General features: G+C 29.8%; 2 protein-coding genes and 1 long non-coding RNA gene across 4 annotated transcripts in view; 2 read left to right on the plus strand and 1 right to left on the minus strand.

Annotated features, from left to right (window-relative positions):
- Positions 1-2709, plus strand: part of Rad23 (UV excision repair protein Rad23) — a 19283-nt gene extending 16574 nt beyond the window's left edge. The window contains exon 7 of the transcript XR_010844093.1: positions 2451-2709. The gene's annotated coding sequence lies outside the window, so the exon portion shown is untranslated. The remainder of the gene's footprint in view (positions 1-2450) is intronic.
- On the minus strand, positions 502-5227 carry LOC106684158 (uncharacterized). 2 transcript variants are annotated; one of them, XM_014426078.2, is made up of 6 exons: positions 5090-5227; positions 3471-3511; positions 3296-3386; positions 2426-2571; positions 1709-1765; positions 502-1005 (listed from the first exon to the last, which is right to left on the minus strand). In XM_014426078.2, the coding sequence occupies exons 1-5, from the start codon at positions 5091-5093 to the stop codon at positions 1709-1711; spliced, it is 339 nt and encodes a 112-aa protein (XP_014281564.1). In that variant the 5' UTR covers positions 5094-5227; the 3' UTR covers positions 502-1005. The 2 variants fall into 2 exon arrangements, with proteins under 2 accessions (XP_014281564.1, XP_014281563.1); XM_014426077.2 differs by lacking the exon at positions 1709-1765.
- Positions 5228-5298: 71 nt separating this feature from the next.
- Positions 5299-9832, plus strand: part of LOC106684159 (uncharacterized) — a 24184-nt gene continuing 19650 nt past the window's right edge. The window contains exons 1-2 of the long non-coding RNA XR_001343654.2: positions 5299-5508; positions 5847-6008. This is a non-coding gene — a long non-coding RNA (uncharacterized lncRNA). The remainder of the gene's footprint in view (positions 5509-5846; positions 6009-9832) is intronic.

A 9832-nucleotide genomic window follows, 5' to 3' on the forward strand; every position in this document is an offset into this window, starting at 1 on the left:
TAATAATAAAAGGAAGATGGTCAGGGTGCAGTGAAAATTGATTCCTGAAGATATATAAGATAAAAGGTTGAGAATGAGCTAAAAACATCATTACATAAATTGTTTAAGGAAGTCAGAAGGGTTTGACTTTTCCTTGAAATAATATAATTAATAAACATTTTGTATTGTTATGAGTATCTTGACCATAGGTCTTTTTACTTGAAGTGTTTACAGACCACCTTTTTATTCAGTGGTGAATTTATAAGATAACTAAGTTGTTCCCCATGCTTTGAAGGCTCTCTTTATAGTTAGTAGTATTGGGCAAATAAGTGACGTCTATTGATTGGTATTTTAATTTTATTTATTAGGTGATGATAACCATTAGCAGTTTTTTGTCTATAAATCAAATAAATTTGTACATTGTTATTGAGTTTATTCTCAATTTACTACTGTTGAAACCATTGTTAACTTGTAATTAAATCAGATACTGGAAATGGTGTGAGAATAAAAATAAATAGAAAATATTAATAAATAGTTTATTAATTTTCAAGTATTTGAATTTGATAACAGGTTTACACGAAAAAATCTAGAAGAATGAAGATCTAGTTATACAAAAACAAGTAAATACTTTGTGACTGTACAAGTAGAGCTTCAATTGATGAAAAAAACTTAATAAACAATTGTTATTTTGCATCAAACGGGAAGTGGCACTAGATTTTCTCTAACTTGAGTTCACAGCCTCAATTTTTTTTTTTCATTAACATTTATCTTGGTAATTTAGTTCATTACACTATAACATTTACAGATATTTCATTTTCAGTGACACTGCATATTATTTAGTTAACTAACAGATTTGTTAAATGTATTATTTATTTAGGATAATTATAAGCATCACTGGTATTCCTTATTGAACTTTTGCTTTCTAGTTTTGACTCTCCTCTTGTTCTTATTTATTGGTTGAATCCTGTCCCATTTGCGGTTATTGTTAGTTTTGATATCATCAGTTCCTGGTGGATGAAGTCTCATCTATACAAAAAAGATAAAATAAGTTAATTCCATTTTAAATGTTATTTTTAAGATGGAACTAGAACTATAACCACATAAAGATTAATAGTGCAATAATATGCATAAGAAGAAGTGCTATATACCTGGAGCTTATAATTAGCATGTAGTCACAAAAAAAAAGAAACATCTTCCAATGGAAATAGAAAAAATAAACATAAATATTTACCGCCAGGGATAAAATAGTTGAACAGATAAACTTAGAAAGTGCCTGGCAAACAGCTTGCATTCAATAAAGGTTAAAGGTAATTTGTTGAAATAATTAATAAAACTAAGTTAATAAGTGTTGATTCTTGTATGCAGCAGGAAATAAAAATAAAGATGAAACAAAAAATAAGCTAACAAAGAACTACAAGTGATTTTTGTACTTTCAAGATTCTGATGACATGCGGAAGATTTAAAAATGGTTAGGTCTTACTTGAATATGAGATTTTCAAAACTAACCAAGAAGAGCACACAGAAGAAAGCATAAGCAAGTTAAAACAAGACATTTTCAATGCATTATTTGGAACAAAATTAAAAAAAAAAATTATTAATACATCAAGTAATTAAATGAGAAAATAGAAATTATTAGACTGATAGATCATTTATAGTTAAAGGCCAAGAAGACAAAACACAGAAGAAAAGGATTTGCTTTTCTGTTTTGATTTTTTATCTTTTGATCTACCTAAATTTGATGGGCCGGTTCCAGTACTATTTCTTCCTTTGGATCCTTAATTCTTTTCTGTAAAATGTGGTTAATTTGTAGTTAATAAAACTAACTTTGATAAACATAGCTGGTTATTTTGATACATTGGTTAATTTTATTACTAGTTACATACAGTTGACCGCCAATTATTCACTGTACTAACACTTACAATTACAAAACACATCTTGACTGAAGCTTTCAGCTAAGGTTTCTCATTAAAGCAATGAATATATGCTTCTAATATTTAGGTTACACTCTTAATTTAATCAAAAAAAGTATTAGTTTTATGTATGTACTTGCTACCAATGAATGTAGGAATAAACAAAAAGAATTTGATGAAAGAAATGCTACTTATTATTTTCCTTTAAATTTATTCCATTACAATTAATTTGAAAATTTACATAATTTACAAGTAAATATCTTTTTTTAAGTGTTTTATATTGCCTTCCTTCACTATTTTTCATTTCTGAGTTTATTATTACTGTTAAGGTCAATTTAGAATATTGTAATTAATTTTTTTTCTCTTCTTGCGGATTGCGTTCAATATTTGAACTTCATGTTTTAGACCTACTAGCCATGAATTATTGAGTCAACTGTAATATTGTGGTTACCAAACTGTTTGTTATGTTTAAGTGAGCAGTTAAATTAAATTTTAAATCTTTATTATTTTTCTCAAATGCTCATTTTATACGTTACCATAATCCTTTTTTTCTCTTTGCAGGCATAATCTGATTCATCTATATGATTATAACAATCTGGTTTCACATCATCTGGTATTGGCTTACCCCCGAACTCACATAGCTTCTTCAGTGGCCTCGCACGAACAATCATTTTATCGATTCCTGCAATTTGCTATTGTTTATTAACATGTTAATAACAAAAAAATTACTCCAACTTAATTATTAACAACAAATAGTTAATATCACCCTTATTGTGCAAAAAAAGTGAAATGAGATATATTATATTTCATGTTTTGACTTGTTGATTATTTTTCATTTATTAAGTTACTTTTTTTTTCATTAATGCTTATATTTGTGTATTTTTTATTTTTTAAAATTTTAATCCTAAGTAATGTAAACTTATGGAATAAAATCTTATTTTCAACCCATATTTATTATAAAACTGATTAGGTTTTAATAATGTCACTCAACACTAGATTTTTAAAACTGATTAATGGATGGATACCAAATTTTACATTTATCAAATAAAGAAAATTAATTTTATTTTTTCTTATTCTATTGATTTATTTATATGAATATGTATCCCTCTCCTTATGTATTAACTCATCATGTGCCATGCATAAATACATAGTACTTGAATTGTTTGTTTATGGTGGATTTCAGTAAAAGAAGGTATCAGGTTTTGTTAGCAAATCAAGTATTACATTGTTCATAACTCGTAAAACCTATTATTGATTAAAATTTATAGCTTTTAATTATTATCACTTTGAAAGTGAATATTCAAAGGCAACTCTTGTGTTATTTTTGGGTAGATAAATTCCTTGCTCAGATTTATTAGTCATGATGTTCTCAGATGTTCATCATTACTAAATTTAATAAAATTTACCTGAAGGTTTGTGTTGTGGGCAATAGAATACACCTGGTGTCTTCTTATCAAACACAATAGATTTCCTCATCATGTCTGCCTCTACTTTAATCTGAAAGCATTAAATTGTCACAACATAATCATTATTAATTGATAATATAATTTCATATACAATACAATATTTTGGAGCACTTACGACAAGGAGAATGCAGAACATGACAATATACTTTAAGTAATCTGTGAACAATAAATAAGATATTTATAAATATCTGTCCAGAACATGACGGTCATAATGATAGCTATAGTATTTTTATAGTGCTGTAGTCACTAAGAAATTACTAAGAGTTGAAATCATCCTCAACCAACCTTGAAACTGCATGAGGTAAAGCCTTGCTTTTTAAAAATGAAGAATCAAATAGAGAATTAATATTTTAAATTATATATATTTATTATACAATTTAGTATTAAGATGAGTGTTATAAATGAGGTATTAACAATATTAGTACATAAATAAAACCAGTATTATTATGATGATGATGGCAATAATATATGGATAGTAAAATCATTGGATTCATAACTAATATAATTATTAAGAATATAAAATGACAAGTTAGTACAAGATATAAATAAAATATGATAAATTTTTCTATGACTTATAAATATATCTGATCAGTAAATTACTGAATATTTAAGAAGAAAATAAAAATATAATGGAATATAGGAAGAAGAAATTGATTAAAAGAATTATTGGTACTAAGTGGGGAATACAAATAATTTTTTATCATGTATTGTAAAATTATTTATTGAGTGTGTTATGTATAATAATAATACTAAAAACAAAAATTAAATTAGAAATAAATATAAATTAAAAGAGAAATAAATAATTAGTGTTAGAGGAATAATAAAATAATTAATTAGTGTTGGCCTGGAGGTTGCTAAGGTATTGGAAAAGATTTTTAACACTAATGCAGTAGGTGGGTCTGTCGGAACCAGTTGTAATTTTTATCTGCTTTTTATATCAAATCATATGTCCAATATAATGAATTTATTACAGTACTTAAATATTTATTAATATAAAAACAGATTATACAACATAAAAAAAAAAAAAATTAGTTCAGCACTCCAAAATGTAAGAAGTACGATAAATAAATATCTCTATTGTTTCTTCATACTCACTAGTTGCATTAAGAATTAAATCTACCTAATCAAGGAGAATTGTTGCCCCTGTTAAGTTAAAACACACTTACTGACTCACAGTCTATGTAGGGAGTTTTGCCTGAACAAGGACGGTATGTTGGTGTATTGTTTTGGAGGGTGAAAACCCAAATAATTAATAAGTAAATAAAAATGTGTTATCTGTTCAAATAAAGATATCTGAGGCATGCAATCACAATTTTTAAAATATAGAAAGGAATTGTCTTAGGATAATTTAAAATTTGAACTCATCAATAGTAGTCCATGTTTATTTTGTACTTTGTACCATTTTGTAAATTATTCAAAAATAAATAATTATTGATCAATATTGATACTGATTGATAATTTTTGTTTTTCATTTGTTAATAAAGTGTAATTAATAACTCTAGGATCATAGAGAAATGAACTTCAAATTGGATTGATTACATATACCACAATTTTTCAAAAAGTAAATACAATTCATGGAAATTTCAATGAAATGATGACGTCATGTACACCCACCCATTATTTCGGAGACTTTAATGAACGACTAAGATGAGTAATGAGATAGATGTTATTGTGGATGTGTGAACTTGTGATTATTGATACTACGCTAGACAGTGATAGTGTAACTTTACTCACCCATCTTGAGATCGAACAGACCGACAGACAGACAGACACTGACTGCTGAGCAGCACTCTCTCTTCCTGGAAAGGCAGTGGCCCAAGGCAAGCTACTACCTGTTCCACCTACATACCCTCCAGTGGTAGGGATGGACCGTTCCTCCCAGTCCACTGACTTTACGCTGGCTTAGCGGAACAATATCCTCCCCGGCGTCTTTAACCTCTCCTCCATTTCTTAAACGCTCCTACACTAATCATCTGTCTCTCGCCCGACTCCTACTTCTCGCCGTTCGTGGGACGTAACCAGGGATGTCTTTACGGAGTGATGTGGTGCAGGAAGAACGGATGTCTTCAGCCAAATAATTTGAACACTTGATAAGTTGATATTTGAAAGCTACTTCAAAATATGAAACTTTTTATAAAACATTACACAAAGAGGTTAATATACTTCAAATTACTTTTATAAGCTATTTAGAGCAGTCAGTTTGCCAAAAAGGTTTAGGAAAAGGGTAAATTTCGGTGAATGCTTCCAGACCTCAATAAGGTGGAAAATCCTTTCAAAATTGTAGGTAAATTAAAGATTATTGGCTCCGATAAATTGTTGCACCAACGTTTGTTGCGGCAACTTAAGTTTAAAGCATATTTGTATTATTTTCTCAATTATATTATATTATATACATCAACTGAGCTTGAAAAAGTATCGCAATCGCTCAATTTTTTTCCCTTACTTGATTCACTATTCTAACTGCTCCTTTATATTCAATTTATTTTTTCAGAATGTAACTCCGTCAAAACGCATCAAGCAATTTGAAGTTGCTGTTTCCCTTGAATTGCATGTTTATGGAAATCACAGTTTTGCAGTACCAGTGCAGTATGTGTCGGAAAATCACTGGGTGATAGTGGTTGGAGAGGTGGACTGTGATCTACTCATCAAGTATGTAAGTCTCGAGATTTGTGATATGTTTGTCGTTTCTTCATTAAAAAATTTAGCTAGTTCGCTTCTACCTTCCAGAAACCTGTGAGAGTTTATAAAACTGTTATACTGTCATACGTGAGAAGTTGTTGGGCTTGATAGCGAACAAGTTAGTAAGCATTTGAGCAGTCGAGGAGTAAACTGAAATGAAAACAGAACTGCGTTTAGGCTGATCTTGCTTTCTAGAGATTGGACGACGGCCGGTGAACAGACTTTTTTTTTGACAGAGATTGGTGATATCGCCATCAAACTTTCGAGCTAAGCCTTTCAATTATTCATACCTCCAACTGTCCTTCTCGGATGCGTAACGTAACTGCATTAGTTAATTTAAGAACAAGAAGTATGAATCAACCGGAAATTACTTATGCACGATGAGTATCTAAATCCATCTCATGAGTTATATATTAATAAATTATTTATTTATTACAATTTAATTGATCTTTTATTATCAAGCCTTCTAAAATTAATTAATTCTAATTCTAAAGGCAGTAGTCATTCGGGAATACGCTATGCTATAGGCACTTGCTGTGTTGAAAATATTAAATGATCGATACTAAACCACTTAATAATTATTAATTAAATGATGAGTTGGTGTCTGTAAACAACGACCCTACTAATGCAACACTACAGACACACATAACATCCATTGAAAAATAAATCCTGACAAATCCTATCAGATCACCCTTACTCTCCGTCGTAAACCTCTACCCTCCTGTCCTACAGTATAAATACTCCACTAATGCCTGTTGAACAGATTCGATACTTATGATGATATTGTTACTTGGAATCCAGATACAAGACTGAAACGACAAGAAACTGCTCGTAGATTCCGATTGATATAACACCTACTTGACAAACGCTCTAAATTTCCCATTCACTACAAAAAATTAGAATACACTACGATAATCAGACCAATTTGGACATAAGGAATTGAGCTCTGGGGCTCCACCAAACCATCAAATTCCTTCCACATCCAGTCCTTACAATCCAAAATCCTTGATGCTCCTTATTACGTTACAAATAAACTCATCCCAAAGACATTAACATCCCATTCGTTGCAAATTTGACTCAAAACAGATATGCGTCTTTTCATTCAAAACTCCTTACCCCTCCCAACCCATTAATTCTTAATCTCTCATCCTTAACAATCCCTGAGAATCCTCCGAAGCGTCTGAATAGAAGATGGCCACGGGACCTTCTAATTTAAATTAATGCTTTAAGTACCACCAATGGGTGGTTCCTTCTCAAGATTTTCAAGTTTAAATGAAACATACAACATATTTACTTATTGTATTTATTATTTGTACAGTTGTAAATCACTGTCAATTATATAAATAAATAATAAAAAAAATGATGAGTTGGAAGTCGACCGTGGATTATAATATATATATGAGGAGATGATTGGGGTGCGCTCAGTGAAAACACAAATAATTAAAAACTTATTTATTAGGGACAACGTTTCGGCCAGAATTTCAGACCTTCATCAGGGCTAAGAACAAAAGCAGGTTAACAACCATAATGAATAAGAGGAATTATAATTGTATGGTAATGAATAATTAATTAAATCTACGATTTAGAAAAAGTTTAAAGAATTAAAATCAGTGTTATTATTTTCGTTCTTTCGTTTTTAAAACTGCATTTATTGAGATTTCGTTGCTAAAGCTGTGATACTTTTTATGTTAAATATATCTTTCTAGGAGCTTATAACACCAAAAATAATGGAAATGTAATCTTTTCTACTGTCTCGTCCCTGATATTCCATGATTGGTAGGTCCATTTTCTTACCTTAAAAACATTTATTAATATCAAGTTGAGCAGTATTGGAAAAAAATTACTTATATCATTGTAAAATTAGCACAACTATGTACCAGCTGCTCATACCCTTCAGAGACGGCCTTTCTTGTTGTACCAGTAAAACATTTCCTTATAAACAGTGTTGGTCGATGTATGACGAGGTTACTATCTCATAGGGATATCATAAAGTAAAAAAATAAATTAAGAGAATCTTGCCCTCTTATCCTCTGTATATGGTGTTATATAAGTAAAGGTGGGTGGTTTGTGGAAACAACCAATTGGTAGCAATCTTTTTTCCCTGACGCTTCGGAGGGTAATAGAAGCAGATTAGGGAGTAAAATTAGAAACTGATGGGTAAAGTCAATTTTAGGAACGTCACTCCTATTTCGCTCAGTTTGGTGTAACTAATTATGCCCAAGCTCATGCATAGTTATTGGATTAATAAGCGATGTAATTTGATTGATAGAAAGCGATTGGTTGATAGGGCGTCAGCGAACTTTTTAATTAGAATGATAATGGAGCCATTAATGTTTAGTGGTTGCTTGTAGAAGGCCGGTTGGTTATGAACAGACTATTGAATTGCGTAGTATTTTTAGACGTTCAACGCAGGTTTTCTAACGCAATTTTGTGTTTAATCTTTTAAGATAAAGTTGGAATTATTTATTTAAAAAAAACATCAATTTGATGAGATTCATGGAAACGTAAATAATATTGGGAAAACATATTTCATGGCAGAATAATAGCCATTCAATCTACATTTGTTCTCATGTTATTTTGTTTACAAACTGTGTAGGCAATGTTTGTTGGTTTTCTAATCGACCTTTTTCTTTTCTTTTTTATTAGTAATTATTCATAATTATTGAACATATCTATCAGAAAGTATCGGTATTTCGAAAATATAAATACACTTTTAAAAAGGGTGATAATTCATTTATTTTTTTAATTAAAAAAAAATAAAGAAAAAAGCCAAATGTTTACCTTGCAAAAGCTTCAGGTGTTGTGTGGGTTGGTATTTTATTCTCCCCTTATCGATTTTACCAGATTCCGTCATTTACTTTCGCTTAAACATGCGTAAACGTATTTTCTTCGGCACACATTTATTTAGAAAACGGCTCATCCTATTTGGCCAAAATTTAGTTTGGTTCCGTCAGCTACTTTCGTTTATCCAGGCGAGAATCTTGTTGGATACACCTGAATTTCAGTGACACGTTCTATACATTTTATTTTCAAATGATAAATATTTAGCCTTAAAATATTTGTATTTACGTCCCAAATATAAATATACATTAAAATAATTATTTCCAGGAAAGGTAATTTTCAGAAAAGAAAATAAGGGTATTAAAAAAAGAAGAAAAGAAAAGTGAGGAAGTAATGCTGACCCATGTACTTGCCAGACGTTTTTATTTTAGACGTATTTTTATTTTAAGTCCTGTGTGAATTGTTTTTTTAAGTTTGATACATTTATTATATTTTGGCACTTCCATGAACCAAAAGAATGTTTTAACCAATGCGTTTTTAAAGTACTCTCTTAATTTAATGGTTAATACTACAAGCAGATAATAAATGCATTTAGTTTCAATATCATATAACACTTTGATTACAATTATAATTTTAAGAGTTTTTGGAATTAAGTTCGCTATTTATTTATCTATAAAAAATTACTTGAAACGTAAGTTAATTTTACAGGAAAAAATAAAGAGCAATGGCAAATGTTTTATATAACTATTTTAATTACATAAAATTTAATTTAAAATAGTTGTTACTTTGATTGAAAACAGATTTCCTCAGGAATTTTCCAAAACATTGAGACCTTTCAAAAATGTATCTTTACCTTGACCATGAGAACGCCGTCAAATGTCAAACTGAAAAACGAAAACTGGTCACATCTCCCACGCCAAATAATTGCGTGGAGGTTGACTAAAGAAATAAATCCAATGTATTAATACACCTTGTATACAATTTATATTATTTTATACCAGATCGGCCTGGTATGGG

Source organism: Halyomorpha halys, unplaced genomic scaffold (genome assembly GCF_000696795.3).
Source record: "Halyomorpha halys isolate HHAL.00 unplaced genomic scaffold, Hhal_1.1 Scaffold548.1, whole genome shotgun sequence".
In the NCBI taxonomy this organism is placed as follows: Eukaryota; Metazoa; Arthropoda; class Insecta; order Hemiptera; family Pentatomidae; genus Halyomorpha; species Halyomorpha halys.